Raw genomic sequence first — 16,014 nt, 5'->3', positions numbered from 1 at the left:
GTCTGCGGGCACCTGCGTGGGATGGAGCGCCCCAGGAGCTGCACGGACCTGACTGCAAGGTGTGAGAAAGGCCCGGGTCAGGGAACCTCTGCACTGGCAGCCCGCAAGTCTTTCCTGTCAGCCTGAGGCAGACCTGCTCGACCCAAGGGGAAGCGCAAGACGTTCACAGCGCCGCCTTACCTGGCTGTGCACAACGATGCAGATGACAAAAACTATTCCTTTGGGGATCAAGAGCTGGGATTTCACCACAACTTCCAAGAAGTGACTGAGACTCTACAAGTAGAGAAGGTGCAAAGAAGAGGGGGGCTTGTCACCTAGAGCAGCTCATGAACACAGGACAGTGTGCCTCCCTGGCTGGCTAGCCTCTTTCCTGAGCCACCAGAAGGCCCCAAAGCTCCCGCGCCATCTGTATGTGCCTGTCTCGGCTTCTTCTCTAACAGCTGCCCAGCTGCAGCAGCAACCCCCGCTGCTGCCTGCTGTTTGCACACGCTCCCCCTGCCTCACACAGCCACAGCGCCTTGCGGGACGCCTCACCTTGGTCACGTGAGCACTGTCCTGGACCTCCTCATATTGGCCCAGGAGCCAGGACAGCCGGCTGCACACCTGCTCCTCATACTCTTCTTTGTGAAGGAGGAGGCCCATCATAGCCGCCACAGCTCTGATGATGGCCTGCTTGAGCTGCAACGCAGGGAAGGCGGAAGACGTTTGTTTGCTCCAAATGAAGCTCTACTCGAGGGTGCAGCACCCCCCAGATGCAAACTTCCCTCTTCCCAGCACCTGCCATTTCCCGTCTTCCTCTAGAGGACACGGCCTGGCTCAAGAGGAGAGGGAGTATTGCCCCTCTTCTGTACCGCCCACCCTTCTGGCTCGAGGGCCACTGGCATTTGGTGGGTTGCCAGCAGGGGTTCTCCAGGCCCCGCCTGGCCTCACTAGCTCGTCAGGGGGCTGCCAAGCTGGAATCCAGGCACGCTCTCTGTCAGCCCACAGCATTCCCATGCTCTTGAGCCGCAGCAGGCTTGCAGCTCTAGGCGCTTGCTTGGGCAACCTGCTTCCTCCCAAAGCACTTCTCCTGACGCACCATCGTTACCCAGAAAGGCAGATGAACCCCCGCGTTAGCGCGGCTGCTAAGGGGCCGCAAAGGCAGCCCTGCTCACCTCTTCCTCTTCGCAGTCCAGCCAGTTTCTGACCACGGAGCAGAACAACGGGTACGTTTTGTCACACAACCGGGCTTCCCCGATTCGAGGGAAGGAGCACTTTGCCCAGGCTCGGAAGTAGAGGGTTACACCTTTCGACCATGTTTCCAGCACTGCGGAAGAGAAGGGCAGCAAGGGCACGTGCTCAAGTATGCAGCACGGAGACTAGCTTGCATTAGCACCCTGGCCTGTCTGCAGCTGCAGTCCCATGCTGCTCAGCGCTCAGCTCCGGAGCAGTTTTGGGTTCTGGGGCAGGTGTGGAAGGCTTGACAATGCCTTCCGTGGAATGCTCATCTGTTTCTCTCCTGCCTCTTCTCCTGCTTGTCCCCGCTAGCCCTTTGCCTCCTCCAAGATTTGCTGCAGGAGGCTGAGTAGTAAAAGTCCAAGAACTCCATGCCCTTCCTGGCCACAGCAGTCTCCTGAGCTTGAGACCCTGTGTTGACGCTGTGCAGACTCTTGGGTGCTGTAAAGGGCCTGGACTCACTCAAGAGGGCAGAGAGTTGGGTGTCGAGCACCGCTCTGCAACTTCCCCTTCCCTCTGCATCCCGACGGAGCCCCGCGCTAGAGGCTGGCGCTCACCTCCACAGAAAGCCTGCTTGATCCTGCTGTGATGTGCTTGATTGAGCATGGCGTGCATAGCAGCCCAGGTCCTTTCCACAAAAGGGATGCACCTCAGTGCTGCAGAGAAGGGACAGGGCAGGGAGAAAGCAAGCAAGCTGTCGTCAGGGAGATTCTTGGGAGACTTTGGCGTCAGGCACTTTGCACCTGTGATGGGCAAGGGCTATGCGATGCCAGGCCACTTGGGACTCCGTCAGAATGGCAGGGTGGATTCCAGAGCTGCCACCGAGAGTCACTGGGCAGGCGTCATGTGTGGGAGAGTGCCCTGCCAGGGGGCAAGCGTGCCGGCTGACCTTCCCACATGGCATGGGAGCAGGGAAGCACTTCAAGGTGGGCCTGGAAGCACAGCAGAGCAGGCGGCCGCGAGGTTGGGTCTCCCTGCTGTCCCCTCCTGAGGGCTCTTAGCCCAGGGGCCAAAGTCACAACTTCCAGCTGCTCCCGGGGCAGCGAAAGACGTGGCAGCCACAAGCTGGCAGCCCTCCCATTGCACAACTGCATCCCTTCTCCCACTGCTCCAGCAACCCAGCGTCAAGTCCCAAAGCCAAAGTTGCGCTACCATAGCTTGTGGCAAGTTTGCTGAGGGTAATAAAGACAAATTCCTCAGGGGTCTCCTGGCCAGGCCTCAGATGACTCTGCAGCTCATCCATGATGTGCAGGAAGTGGGAGTGGGCCAGGGACACCAGGATGTCACTCGCTGCTCTTTGCAATTCATCCGCTACACCCTACAAAAGAACCACGAAGGACAACAATCAACACGGGAAAGGCTGAGGCGACAGGGCACACGCAACTAGCCAGCAACGGCTGCCTGACTCCAGCTCTGCACGTCCACGTTTCAAGGGACCAGTGCAACAAGTCTCATGGCTGCCGAGAGAGCCATCAGTCATCAGTTGTTGCCAGCCTGTTCGGCAGTCACCACTTTGACCGCTTGGGGGAGGCAGGTAGTTGAGCAGTGCCAAGCTTGTCTGGCAAGGGAGGAGTTTGCACCGCTTGCCCGTCTGTGCTCACGCTTTGGCTGCCTTCCCTCTGCGAGAGCAAGAGAAGAGGAAGAGAGAAGCCCCAAGAAGGCACCAGCAGCAAACACTCTGCACCCAGGAGGCGGAAAGGGACACTGGGTGCAGCAGGAGAGGGACTGGCACTTTGGCACGGCTCTTCCTCATCCAAGCAGCATGAAGACACAAGAACGGTAGTCCAGTGGCCAGTCGTTTAGAAGGAGCTGAGTTCCCAGCTGCCTGGCCAGAGCCTTTCGCTGGAGGGGAGGCACGCTTCTTTCAGCAGTCATGGGCCTGCTCCTGCCAGCTGCAGCCCAAGACTCAGGCAAACGTGCCGCTGTACACAGGGCAGCTGTTTCGGGTTCTGCGCCTGCTCATGAACTGGGCTGGCTACGGCCCTTTCCCTCAAGGAGTTAGCTCTGCTGAGGAAGAGTCTGCCCAGCAGGATCTGGGAGGCGTCACTGGTTCTAAAGGCAAAGGGGAGCTCTTTGGAGTCCCTTCTAGAGCTTGCCAAAAGCTGGGCTCTAGGCAGGAGTCTCTGACTAGCTTCAAAGAGAACAAGCTTACCTGCCCCACTCTCATGTCCCTTGAGGCCAGCGTTGTTAATTGCCTTATCAGATCCCGCTCTAAATGGTTGCCATCTTCCTGCAGCACTCTGCCCAGTTCCCGGTAGGTTTCGACTCTATTACCCTGGGGACAAGCCAGAAAAGGGAACATTTGAACTTCTTCCTCCTTGAGGCGCAGGACGTCTTAGAGCTCTGAGTACTCGGAGTTCTACTCAGGGAGCTGAGTGACGAGCTTCACGAGAAAGTGTTTTGCCAAACGGAGGATCCCCCTATTGCTAGGGTAAGTAGGCACCCGCGTTCAGAAGACCCTCCTTTGTGCTGGATCCTCTGCAGCCACACAGCTGCTGCGCCAAAGAACTGGTGGTTCCTCTAGACAAAACAAAGAGCCAGCGACAATGGCGTCTGCAGACTTCCTCCGTAGGGGCTGACTCACTGGCTGCCCTGGGCTCCTCAGGAAGGCTCCTGCGGTAGCTGGTGTGCATTGTGCCGGGAGACCTGCGTACCCTGCACAGATTTGCTCAGGAATAACATTTACGTGTCAGTGTCTTGGAGAGGTCCACAAGGATCAAAGCACGGTCAGAGCTGCGGGCAGCAGTTGGGACACTGAGAGGACAGGGGAGCAGGCTTAGGACTACTACTGTGCTGAGGAAGTTGTCAGAGAAGAGGTCTGGAGAAAAGGAGGAAGCCTGGGAAGAAGAAATGACCATGGGAGTGCAGAGTGCTGCGAGAAGGCCTTTGAAAGGCAGGTATTTGGAAATGCAAAGATGGCTGTGGATATCCATTAACACAACCCCAACACTGACGCGTTCACAACATCATGGGTACGGTGTCGCGGGCAAAACCTTCCCGACTTGGGGACTAGTGACTTAATTAAACTTATTGCCAACTAACCAACTTCTGGTCACTAATTTGTGCAAAGAGAAGAAGGCAACTCAAGCTACTTACAGTGCCTGCCCCACTGGGGGTCAGCCACGCCGCAACCCCTCGGGATGCCCCTGCCCCACTGCGGGTCACCCCCAGCTGCAGCCCCTCAGCGGCACACCCCCTTCAGCACGGAGCCCCTCCGTTCACAGCTGCTCTCCAGCCTGCTCTCAGCAGTGCCTCCCTCCTCTTGCCGCCCTCTGCGGCTGCTGCGCTTTCTTACGCACACCCGCGCAGAGGCCATGCGGGTCAAATGGCTGAGAGCCATCGTGAACCAAAGCGGAGGTATGCCTGGAGGTCTCTGGGCAGAAGTGCTAAAGAAATGCTAGTGCTTATTACAAGAAGCTTGGCCTTGTCCAATACTGCACTCTTGCCTTCTGTGGGACAGGATGAGGCGCAGTAACATCATCTCCTAATGGCTGGCAATACTTGCTTTCTATGGTGCGGTGTTTGCCGGAGAGCACGTTTACCATTCGGCAAGAGCACAGCCCCTGGCCGCAAAGCGCTAGAATGCAGGCGGAATCCATGGAAACTGCCGCAGCCTTACCTCATTCTGCCGCAGTCGGCTCAGCAGAGAGACCACAGAGCCAGCCGAGGGGTTGACGGCTGCAGGCAGGCACTCTGTACCCCCGCCTCCACCCTCAGGCTCCGCAGGTCTCGCCCGGGGAGTTGCTGTAGGCAAGCAACCTGGAAGGAAACAAGCCGAGGAGTACGTGCCCTCAGGTGCTAGCATCAGTCTGAGGGTCAAATGGCTCCCAGCCTTCAGAGAAACCCCTCGCCCCAGTACGGACACCAAGAGACCAGTGGCCCCGTGCTGCTTGCTTGCCTTCCCATGTTGCTGAGGGATTTTGTGGCCGAGTTCCTCGGGGCAGAAGTTCACAGCGGGAGGGCCCAGAGCAAGATGAGGCAATGAGAAAATGAGCAGAGGAGAGTCCCGAGCGTGAAGGAGCCCTGCGGGCTTGCCATAAAGAACTGAGGGGTGACCCTTACCCCAGCCAAATAGGAATCGCTTCATCTCCGAAGTAATTCCGACCAGACAGCAATGCTCTCTCCAACTGCCTCCTCACAGGTGGAGGAACAAGCCACTGGAGGACCCACCTTCCCAGGCCCCCGGGCAAGGCAGCCAAGGCTACTGTGACACACAGGCGTCCCGGGCAAACCTCACAAAGGTTGCCTGAGCACGGAGGGCTTGTGTCTTATGCAGTCACATCGCCTCGGGTGCATAGCACCAAATATGGAAACAGGCAAGAGGGGGCTACGTTCATTCCCCAGAAAGCCACATCTCCCCGTCTCGCTGAATCCCTCGTATGCGGGTCTCACTGCTGCCATGGTCGAGGCTATTGCCTTTGCCTGAAAGTCTCTTCACTCCTCCTTTTCTGTTCAAGTAGCATTTTCCGGCAACCAGAGATGGAGGGCTCTCAAGTGGACTGACTGGCTCTTGTTTGTCTTTGTTTCCTGCCCTCACCTCCGCAGCAACACCTGCCGTCCTGTTGCCCCTGTGTGTGCTTGGCTAGGTCATTCTCTCTGCCTCCTCCAGCACATTTGTGCTCCTGCTCCAAGCGCACCACAGACCCAGAAAGCAAGCTGCAGACCTCCAGCCTAGTAGATTGTGAAACCTGTCCTAAGCATGGGTGCTCTGTCTCCTGAAGGAGAGAGGTCAGAGGCAAACTGCAAGGCAAAACTAGCAAGTGCCTCTTTGGGAGGGGAGGAGAGACTTTAGGCAGAAGACAGACCCTGGAAGCTGGACTGCCTAGTTCCACTGCTCACACAAGTCCTGGAGTTCGGCCACCAGAAAGGCCTTCTTGGCACTCCATGACCTGACGGGATTAGGCCACAAGTTTCTCCTTTCTACTGACATCACATTAGTGTTCCATCTCCATGGCCTGATAAAGAAATCTTCTCTTCTCTTTTTTCCTTTCCTTTCCTTCCTTTTCTTTTCTCTTTTCTTTTCCTTTCCTTTAATAATAAATTATGACGGAATGGCATAAGAGCCAGATGATACCCAACATCATAATCTTTGGCTTTCCTTCTTAGTGGTATTTTTGGAGCATCTGGGAGCCCTGCTGAAAGAGCAGACCTCGGCTGTGCTCTGTGCTGTGCAAATGACAAGCAAAGAGATGGTCGCTAGCCTAAGGCACTTCCAGGCTCCATGTGTGCCAAGAGCGCACAGCTGGATGTGTGCGCTGTGCTCATCCAAGGACTTTGAAGAGGAAGGCTGCGGGAACTGACAAAGAGTGGCCTCTCTCTTCCTGAAAGGAATCGTTTCCACGGCCAAGAAGGAATTACTAGTGCAAATGTCCAAGCGCTCTAGTCGAGAGTAGCCCGCTTCTGCGGGAGATGGGAGACCAGTGTCTGTCACAGAGGGTTTTGCTGTTTGCACAGAGCAGAGTTGTTTTGAGGGAAGAAACGGTGAGAGAAGGCAGCAGGTCCTTAAGTGCAGACAGAGAGAGCACTCGCACAGAGACGCAGCGACGGCCCCCTCTCGTACCGAGGGAGCAGAGGCACGCACCCCATGCGCAGAGGAGCAGCCTGATGGGCAGACTGCCAGCTGTGGAGCCCTGAGGTGGCGTAGTGCTTCGCCCTGCATTTGCTCTCTACGAGTCCCTTCAGAAAAGGCTGTTCTCTGGGCTCCCCAGGGCTGAGTAGAGGGGCAGGATCACCTCCCCGCACCTGCTGGCAACGCTCCACCGAATGCAGCCCAGGATACCATAGGCCTTGTGGGCCCCAAGGCTGCTTTGCTGACCATGTCCAACTCGCTGTGCACGAGGTCCCACAGGTCCTTCTCTGCAAAGCTGCTCACGAGCTTGTTGGCCTCCAGCGTGTGCTAGTGCAGGGGGTTCTTCCTCGCCAGGTGCAGGACTTGGCATTTCCCTTTGTTGAACTTCATGAGGTTCCGCTCTGCCCACTTCTCCAGCCTGACAAGGTCTCTCTGAAGGGCAGGACAAACAGCTGGTGTCTTAGCCACTCCTCCCAGTTCTGTATCATCCGTGAAGTTGCTGGGGGTGCACTCTGTGCCACCTTTGGGCGGTCCTTACTGAACATGTTAAACAGTATCGGCCCCCAGAATGACCCCTGGGGGACACCGCTAGTGACTGACCTCCCACTGGACTTTGTGCTGCTGATCCCAACCCCCTGGTCCTGACCGTGCATCCAGTTTTCAGTCCCCCTTACCGACCTTTTGTCTAGCCCAGACTTCATTAGCTTGTCTGTGAGGATGCTATGGGAGGCAGCATCAAAAGCCTTGCTCAAGTCAAGATAAACAGCACGGACTGCTCTCCCCTCGTCCGTCAAGCCAGCCATCTCCTCCCAGAAGGCTCTCAGGTTGGTTAAGCATCATCTCCCCTTCCCCTCCAGAAATCCCTGCTGATTCGTCGGCCAAACCTTCCTGTCATTCACGTGTCCGGAAATGGTTTCCGGGATTAGTTGCTCCGTCACCTTCCCGGCGATCAAGGTCAGGCTGACTGGCCGGTAGTTGCCACAATCCTTCTGGCCTTTCTTCAAGAGAGGGGTGGCATTTTCTCTCTTCCAGTGCTCTGGAACCCCTCCTGATCGCCATGGCCTTTCAACCATAACCCAGGGTAGCTTCACAGTGACATCGCCTGGATCCCTCAGGAATTGCTCGAGTCCCTCAAACTCGAGCTTGTCGTTGGCCTTCTCTTTCCTTTCAATGTTTCCCTTACGCTCACATTTACCACTTTCACAGTCACTTCTGGGCATGATAAAGACATGACTTCACAAACGCCCCTTCTTTATAGGGCGCCTGTGGTGTTTGGGCACCTTCTTTCCGCAAGAAAACCTGAACGCGGGGCTTAAAAATCCTTGGTCATTAGCCTTGTTATTCCAGCACCTGAATCCAGCAGGTTGCAGAGGTGGGTTTGCTGGCCTACAGACATTTCCCAGCTGGTGATGCATGCTTCCTGTCTGTCATTCAGGAGCTGGTGACTGCTGGTGCTGTCCCAATGCAAGTGTAGGCTGTGGGAACTGTCCTGTCCGTGCAGGCACGTGAGCAGGTTTCCTTGCTCTTTCCAACATGACTAGAGCACGGAGCCAAAAAGAGTGCCCCAGAACTGTGACGTCCCAAGGCTGGTTCTGGCACTTGGCATGGAAATCTCCGTGTTGCGGTCAGCGCGACAGTTCAGCGGAGGCAAAGGGAGCGAGCGTCCGGGATGGGATCCAAATTAGACCCAGCTGTGTGGAGTGAACGTTGTGAGAAGCCTGTTCTTTGAGCACCACCTTGCACAGCCCATCCCAGAGGCGCGCTCAGGGGGAAACCGACTTCTCTGCCCGCTGCCTTTTGGGCAAAGCCTGCGCTTTCTTGGTTTGTTGCCTGCAAGGTGCAAGGCTGAGGACTCTGGAAGGGAGTGCTGCAAAGTAGAGAAGGCTTCTCATGCAGTCCTTACAGGTGTTTGCAAGGGGGTTGCTTTCCTTTCTCTGGGTACTTCAGCTGGCAGCCTCTGGAGCAGCCCATTCTGTCCCTGCCCTTTTACGGAGGTGGATTTATAGGGCACACAGCAGGACTTGCCTGGCCAAAAGCAGCCCTAGCCGTACTCTGCTGCCTTACCCTCTTTCTAGGGACTGGCATTTTCTTGGTGAGCAATACAGGAGTTCTGCATTGTGTGCTGAAGGTACTTGTGTGCCTCGACTTCCGCAGCTACCTGCCCTCTTCCTGGCCTGCTCCCAGGTCCTGTGCCTGCCAGAGGCCCAGCCGGGTCCTATATCTTCCTCCCGAGGCCATCGCTCAGCTTTCTATGGGGCTCAGCAGGAGCATCTGAGAGGCTGCTCGGTCTTCCCAGTCAGCCCTTCCTTCAGCATGGCTGGGACTCTTTCCCCACCGGGAACAGCTCCTAACTCGCTCTTGCTCCCGCGCTTCTTGGAGGAACAGGTTTTAGAAAGACCAGAAGATGACTCCCAGGACTCACTGTGGTATGCAAACACCCCTCAGCTCTTTTGTAATCACAGCAGCAGGGATTCTCCTCTGCCCCCTGCTGCTTCCTCAGGCTCCTCTTGGGCCAGCCCCTGCGGAGGGTTCGGCAACATAAAAGCCAGAGCCCAAGCACCCAGAAATGGCCAGAGGCTGCTCCTCCACACTCTGCAAAATAAATCCCCTTCTTGCCACAAAGCAGCCAGCCCAGAGACAAGCACCCGCGGGAATCCCCTGCCCACCTCATGGTGTTCAAGGTCAGGGTCAGATACGCAGCCCTCTCGACCTCCCTTCCCCGATACAGACGCAGCTCAAACACACTGGAAGAACGGCTCGTTCACACACCTCACAAGAGCCCTGCCTCAGCCAGGCGCTTGCCATAGGCCCTTGGCCCCAAAGAAGCACCGCATAAGCTTCTGTCCAACAAGCAGTGCTTTATTTCTGCCAGTTGATTGCGCTGGCTCCGCGGTGACCCAAACAGCCAAGTGTGTGTGGCCTGGCTGCCTTTCCTTGCCTGCCTGGCCTTCCCCTTGCTCACTTTCTGCACTCCGAGGTGCTCGCTGGGGACCTCCTTGTTGCTCTAAGCATTTCTCAGCTCTGGCCAGTTGTCACTGAGGACCTGAGCTGCTGCCTGCTGCACGCTGGGATGCCGGTCTTCCTGCAGCAGCTGGAGAACTGAAACAACACAGGCAGAGGCACCCATGACTGCCAAAGGCCAGGACGCACTGCTCATGCCTTCCCTGGCTCTCTGAGCAGAGCCTCCCTTGAGAAAGCTGGAAAGCCTTCCCTGCGCTCAGTCCTGCGACCCCGTGGCAAGGCTGGGATACGACAAAGGCTGCCTTTGCACACAGCTGCTGCAAACCCTCGGCCTTCTGCCCAACTTCAGTGGCAGAAGCTCTCTCCTGGGACCAACGGCCCCTCCATTTTGAGTCTTCCACACTCCCAGGTGCTTCGGGAAGGAGCCGCCTTCTACCTCAACCATTTGGCCAAACGTGTGCAAAGGTCTAGCAACTTTCCCCAAGGTTGCTTTTATCCAAAAGACATTCTTGGTTCAGCAGGACCTTGTGTGTGTGGGGGGGGGGGGGGGGGGGGGGGCCGCAGGAGGGAGGGGGGGAGTGCAAGAGCTCTGAGTCCATAGTCACGTGGCATAAGGTCATAGCCAGGCCGAGGTTTGGGGCAGGACACGAGAGAGAAGGGCCAGCGTAGGGCAGCAGAAGGTGGCGACACCCTTGCCCAGACAAGGAGAGAGTGGAGGGCAGGAGGGGCAATTTTAACCTACTTGCACTCAGAAGACTCATGTCGTGCTCTCTCAGCCACCGGGCATCTGCATTCTCCAGGATAACACCTGCTCACACAACGCAAATAGGTAAGCATGAAGACGCTTCCCGTGGTAGCCCTCGTTCCCAGTGTACTTTCTGACTAGTGTCAGACGTTGAGGATGGGCTTTGGGGAGCAGGGGAACGTTATAAATATCAAGCCAGCAGGCTCCCTCCTACTTTTAAGTTCCTAGGAAGAGGCATGAAGCAGAGGTGAGCAAGTGAGTGTGCCAGGGGCCAAGCCTCACCTGCAGCACTCATTCGCCCATGCTTTTCCTACAGAGACTTCAGCCACTGTACAGCCCTTAACTAATTCCTGCTGCGGCCACCCTCCTAAGGCAGGCGACTATGAGCAGCCCCGTTGCCGAGAAAGTGGAGAAGGCCCTTTGCTCCTCCCTCCAAGAGATGGAGGAGCAGCAGAGAGCTGCAGCTTTGTCTCTCACCAGTTAGTGTGATGGCCGCAGTCCGCATGCCCCAGCACGAGCTCCAGAAGTAGGTCTGGAGGGTGTCGTAGAGGCTTTCCAGAAGCTCCGGGGTGTTTCTGGCCTAGAGGAAAAGAGAGAAATGGGAGTTCTTTGGCTGAAAAGGCCCTTCCGCTGGCCCTCGGCAAGGAGAGCGGACGAACCAGGAGATAACAGAGAAGAGCAGGTGGCTGCAAGGCACTAACAGCTCCCCTCGTCGCCAGGCTCTACCACCTCTCTGAAGGGCACTCCGTGCTCCAGCTCTCTGGGCCAGGGAAAGTCGCTGCCACCGCTCAGTCTTCCCCCGGGCCCCAGCTTACTCACTAGGTGACTGCAGACAGTTTCCTGCAGCTCTTCTGCCCTCTTCTGCGTGTTCAGAGCAACATGTACCTGGAGCTTCTGCAGGCCCAGCAGCGGAGTGCAGAGCAGGAAAGTGCTTCGACAGGCCTGAAAATGAGAGTTGCCCCAGCTCAGCGCTCCCTGGGCGCAGCCAGGTGCCTTTCAAGGGAACTCACTGAGCTGAGCACTGCTCATCTCCTTCAAGAAGGGGCGGTGTTTCACTCCGTGCAGTTTGCAGCTAGGAGAGGGGAAGGATTGCAATAGCAGGCATCGCTCCCCTGGCCTAGTACTTGGCAGCCTGGAGACAGCACCAGTGCCTGGCCGCTGTCGCCTGTGGCAGACAGCTGTTAACTCCCATGCCCTTGGGAGAAGGGCTGGATCTGCCGAGGCAGGAGCAGATAGGAGGGCACCTGGTCAACAAAGACTTGGAGGCAGGCCTGAGGCCTGACCACTGTGGCACTGTGGCGGCAAGGAAGGGCGGACGCGCTCTGCTCTTGCCATGCCTCCCTCTCCGTATGAAGAAAGCAGTGAAAGGTGGCTCTTACATTGCGGACGCCAGGGTCTGGGTCCCGAAGGTGGAGCAGAATTCTGGCCCAAGTACTTTCGACTTCCTGCCTGAGAAAAGGTCGCCATTTCCTCTTGGCAGAGGAGGCCAGGATTCCGTATAAGGTGAAGGCTGAGGAACGAGCGACCGCCTCCTTCTGCAAGCAAGAAACGCCAGCCGTCAGGTGGCTAACTGCAAAGGACCGCAAAGCAAACAGCTCTTGACCAGCCTAATGCTTCCAGCTGAGTCCAGCCTCCTGAGCAATGGTTCTTCTCAATTTGTCCAAGGCCCACGGATCAGGAGAAAGCATTCACCTGCAGGACATCCCTTGGGAAACAAGAGAGGGTTGCCGTGCGCCGATCCCTTCCTTGTCCCTTGCTCAGCTTCTCACGGCCTTGCCTCCTGAGCTACGGGGCAGCTGAGCTGTTGGTTTCTGAGGTGCTCAGCAACGTTACGGGCAGCTGACCCAGAGGCAAAAGCCTACAAGCTCTTGGACCGCCCAGGAGTCCCGCTAAGGGATTCCCTCCCTTTGTGGCCACACTTCCTTCACCGCTCTCCAAGGGGAATCAAAAGATGACTTCCTCTGGGTGTCACCGGGGATGAGCAGACATCAGCCCAAGTCTCCTCCCTTCCTCTTCAGCCTTTTCCATGAGCGGCCCTTCTTCCCGGAAGCCAGACACTCCTCATCTCCGCTTGTCCCCCTTGTCATACCTTTCCGATGACCCTACCAAGACTGCTGGGACAAGAGGTACCTACTGCTGTTCACTTACAGCATCAAAGAAAGCGCTGGCACACAGGGCGATGTCTCTGAAGGTGACGCCAAGGGCCTTCTCTTGCAGCTCCGCCACCACTTTTGCCAGGGCTGACAAGCTCTCGCCCGCGATCTGCAGAGAGCTGACGTCCCTGGTGGCCCTCAGTAACGCCTCCACAACGGCCGCCTTATGCTTTCTCAGCTGTAAAAGCAGGAGACAAACAAGAACCTCTCACTAGTCATTCCTCTCACATCTCCTCTCCACCATTTCTCCCAAGAGCAGAATTTGCTGGGAACCATTCCAGAGCACCCCTTAGCCTGAGCCCCTACCCCCTCGGCCGCACAATACACCTTTGCAGCCAGAGCAATGGCCTAGAATGGAGCACGGTCTCAAGAAAGGCGGGCATTTCCCTCTGTGCTGCTCTGTCCAGTCTCTCTAAGCCTTGTGCAGCTCTCTGCCAGGAGCTGTCTGGTCAGGGCTGTCTTTAGTGAGGAGCAATCTCCTGCTCACCTCCTCAGGTGCTCCACTGGCCAGATTTCCCAGGCCTCTCACTGCCATCTGGCGGACAGTGCAGCTGGTGTCCAGGCATCTGTCCAGCAAGGCTCGGAGGACAGGCTGAAGCAGCTTCCTCTCCTGAAGCAGCGGGTCCTTCATCAGCTGGAAAAGAGCAGCATGACCATTGGCACCAACACAGCCATCCCAACCACTCGCAGCAGCTGAACAACCATCTTTGGGCATCCCAGCACTGCCGGGGCACCTTCTGTTAGGATCTTGCTGGAGAAAGACATGTCGCAATGTCGCAAGCAGCACTTTCCAGAGACGACTGCCCTCAACCCTCGCTTGCCCACCTTCTGGCTTACCTCAGCAAAGAAGGACGTTGCCATGCTCCTCAGGTTCGCTGACGGAGAGTCCAGCCATGCAAAGACAGCGTGCACAGCAGCCCCTGGGATTGCGCCAGCTCGCAGCAGAACGCTGCATACACAACACAATGAGACACTGAGCCCAGGAACTTCCGAGAGTCAAGGGCTGTGAGGCGGATGGTCTTCCTCAGCAACTCAGGACAGCCTCCCCGGACAGACGTGCCAGACGAGTTCCCATTCAGCCCCTTGCTGGCTGACAGGCACCCCCAAGAGGGAAAGAAGCCCTCCCAAAGGCTCTTACCTCGTCAGCAGGCACATGCCCTCGTGGGAAGTCTGGGGATTTGCAAGAAAAGCCCAGGTTCTCTGCTTCCTCAGAATCCCCACCCATTTCTCTTCTGCAAGGCACTTGCAGAGCACCATATCTAGTGCTTTGATGGAAAGCCTGATTAAAAAAAAAAAAAAAAAAAAACAGAGTCAGAGCACTTGAAACTGTGTCATGATCAGAACTAAAGAAGCTCAGCCACTTTCTGAGGTGCTCCTTAACTTGTTCTAAGCCCCACGGAATGAGATGCAAAGTACCCCCTGCAAGCACGCTTCATAATCCGGAAGGGTGCCAAGCTAACAGGAAACTGCCGTGGTCATCCGCTTTGATGCCCTCAAGCTCACGGAACACACAGAGAAAAACAAAACAAAACCGAAGCCTTGGCTTCTCTGATGCTAGAACCTGAGCTTTCTCCTAACCATCATTTGGAAGGAATTACCAGCAGACGCGAGTCAGCATCTCTTTGCGCTGACCCCTGAGGATCACGTGCCTTACCAGAACACCACTGCATGCAAAAGATGCACGCTGAGGTGGCCCGGCTTGGGGAAATGGAAAGCAACGGGCAAGAATGACCGTTTGGTAGCTGCATGACTGCTTGTGGGCCCCTTGCACAGAGCAGTAGTGGAAGAGGAGGCTCCGCCCAGCCTGCGAGGGACACCCAGTCAGGCAAGGCCAAGAAGCACTTTGTTCTCTGCCGCTCACATGAGCAAAGGCTCTCAGGGTTCACCAAAGAGCCAGCACCCCAAGCTGCCTTTGAAAAGCCTTCCTGGCCCTCGCCTGGCCACAGAGAAACGTGCTTCTGGCTCCCTATGGAAACCGTTATTCTGCCCCCTGGCTCGTCTCAGCTGAAGTCCAGGCAGCTGTCTCAAGTCATGTCTGGGGAGGCAGACATGTTCCTGCTCCCATCAGACTACAATAAAAGACCCGCTGCGTTGCAACCCCAGCTTTTCCTGGGCGGTACCACACAAGGTTCTGTTGACGCTAGCTCCCCGCAAGCTGACTTTTCCAGAAGAATACTGAGCTCGTGCTAGGGCACAAAAGACACCTGCCAGCCTTTTGAAGAAAGGGCAGAAAAGCCCGACGAGAGCCAAGAGCGAGGCGCTAGAGGTAGACAAAGACACCTACTGGCAAAAGCCCCGTTTTTCCCATGGGGAGGGCGATTAACCTTTGCAACAGTCGCCAAGACAAGAGGGGGTGTCTGGGAAGCAACTCTCAGCACCTTGCAGGTTCTTTGTGAAAGAGAGGCTTGAGGCAAACACAGGCTTTGCTGATCAGCAGGGAGGGAAAGCAGTGGCATTCTGAAGTCCAGGCTATGCGGGCCGGAGGGCACACTAGAGAAGCCCATGGTGCCAAGTAGGCACCGCCTTTGCACCTAGCAGCCTACGTTTCTCCAGGAGAGGAACGGAGGTGAGAACCAGCATAACAATCTGTCCCAGCAGCGAGGAAAGAGGGCAGAGCAAAGAGTTCCCACCGGGCCAAGAACAAACACGACCTGGTGATGCGAGCGAAAGCCAGCCCCCTCCATCTCTGCCCGTTGTGCTCATCACCTGCAAGGACAGCTGTCTTCTGCACGCGCCACAAAGACCGGCTCCTCTGGGACTCTTCCTGGGGAGGACGAAGGCATCTGCTTGCCCAGAGTGTCACTGATCTGCTTCAGCAGCAGCGGAAGTAACCACGGAAGGAAGAGTGATGCAGTTTCCCGGGTCTGCAGGGCGGACACCAGCTCAAAGATGGCACAGGTTACCTGCGAAGAAATGCCATCACCAACAAGCGGCTGGAAAGAAGAGCTTTCCCCACCACTTGCCCTGTCCGCCTGCCTCCTGCCTGCAATTCCCGGTCTGCATCTCTGGCTTCTGCCACAACCTTGCAGAGGGGCAACAGCAAGCTCTGGTGGCTCCTCCCAGGGATAACAAGGAGACGGACTTTAGCAAAGCACACTGGGAGGCTTCTCCACGTGGCTTTGCAGGCGCCTGTGTAACAAGGCGGTGCCCTACCCCTCGCTTGCACTCAACAGCATCCTTGGCCAAAGAGGGGGCAGAACTGTGCCTGTCACTTGACGTACCGTGAGAGGTTCCAGGGCAGCCTCATTGTTCGTCACTGCATGCTCAGCGCAGGTGGTGGTGGCTTCTGCACTCTCCAGCCTGTGCATGAGTAACTGGAGCACTTGAATCGCAGGGAGGCCTCTCCCTAGAGTCCTCCACACCGCCACTGT

General features: G+C 56.7%; 1 protein-coding gene across 1 annotated transcript; it reads right to left on the bottom strand.

Annotated features, from left to right (window-relative positions):
- Positions 1 to 9,626: 9,626 nt before the first annotated feature.
- On the bottom strand, positions 9,627 to 16,012 carry LOC104142503 (maestro heat-like repeat-containing protein family member 2B). Its single transcript, XM_068931231.1, has 11 exons — positions 15,865 to 16,012; positions 15,350 to 15,546; positions 13,782 to 13,922; positions 13,481 to 13,592; positions 13,131 to 13,277; positions 12,639 to 12,821; positions 11,870 to 12,025; positions 11,310 to 11,432; positions 10,968 to 11,070; positions 10,488 to 10,553; positions 9,627 to 9,883 (listed from the first exon to the last, which is right to left on the bottom strand). Exons 1-11 carry the CDS (start codon positions 15,949 to 15,951, stop codon positions 9,789 to 9,791), a joined length of 1,410 nt encoding a protein of 469 aa, XP_068787332.1. The 5' UTR covers positions 15,952 to 16,012; the 3' UTR covers positions 9,627 to 9,788.
- Positions 16,013 to 16,014: the final 2 nt, after the last annotated feature.

Source organism: Struthio camelus, chromosome 1 (assembly GCF_040807025.1).
Source record: "Struthio camelus isolate bStrCam1 chromosome 1, bStrCam1.hap1, whole genome shotgun sequence".
In the NCBI taxonomy this organism is placed as follows: Eukaryota; Metazoa; Chordata; class Aves; order Struthioniformes; family Struthionidae; genus Struthio; species Struthio camelus.
Note: the sequence above shows the minus strand (reverse complement) of the source record. Positions and strands in the feature narration are given on the sequence as shown.

Excerpts from the sequence above, each read along its gene's own strand:
- LOC104142503 (XM_068931231.1), bottom strand. The coding sequence starts at position 15,951 with ATGCACAGGCTGGAGAGTGCAGAAGCCACCACCACCTGCGCTGAGCAT. Across the intron at positions 12,026-12,638 it reads CCAGCGCTTTCTTTGATGCT|AAGGAGGCGGTCGCTCGTTC; the intron begins GTAAGTGAACAG and ends TCTTGCTTGCAG. Across the intron at positions 11,071-11,309 it reads AAACTGTCTGCAGTCACCTA|GCCAGAAACACCCCGGAGCT; the intron begins GTGAGTAAGCTG and ends CTTTTCCTCTAG.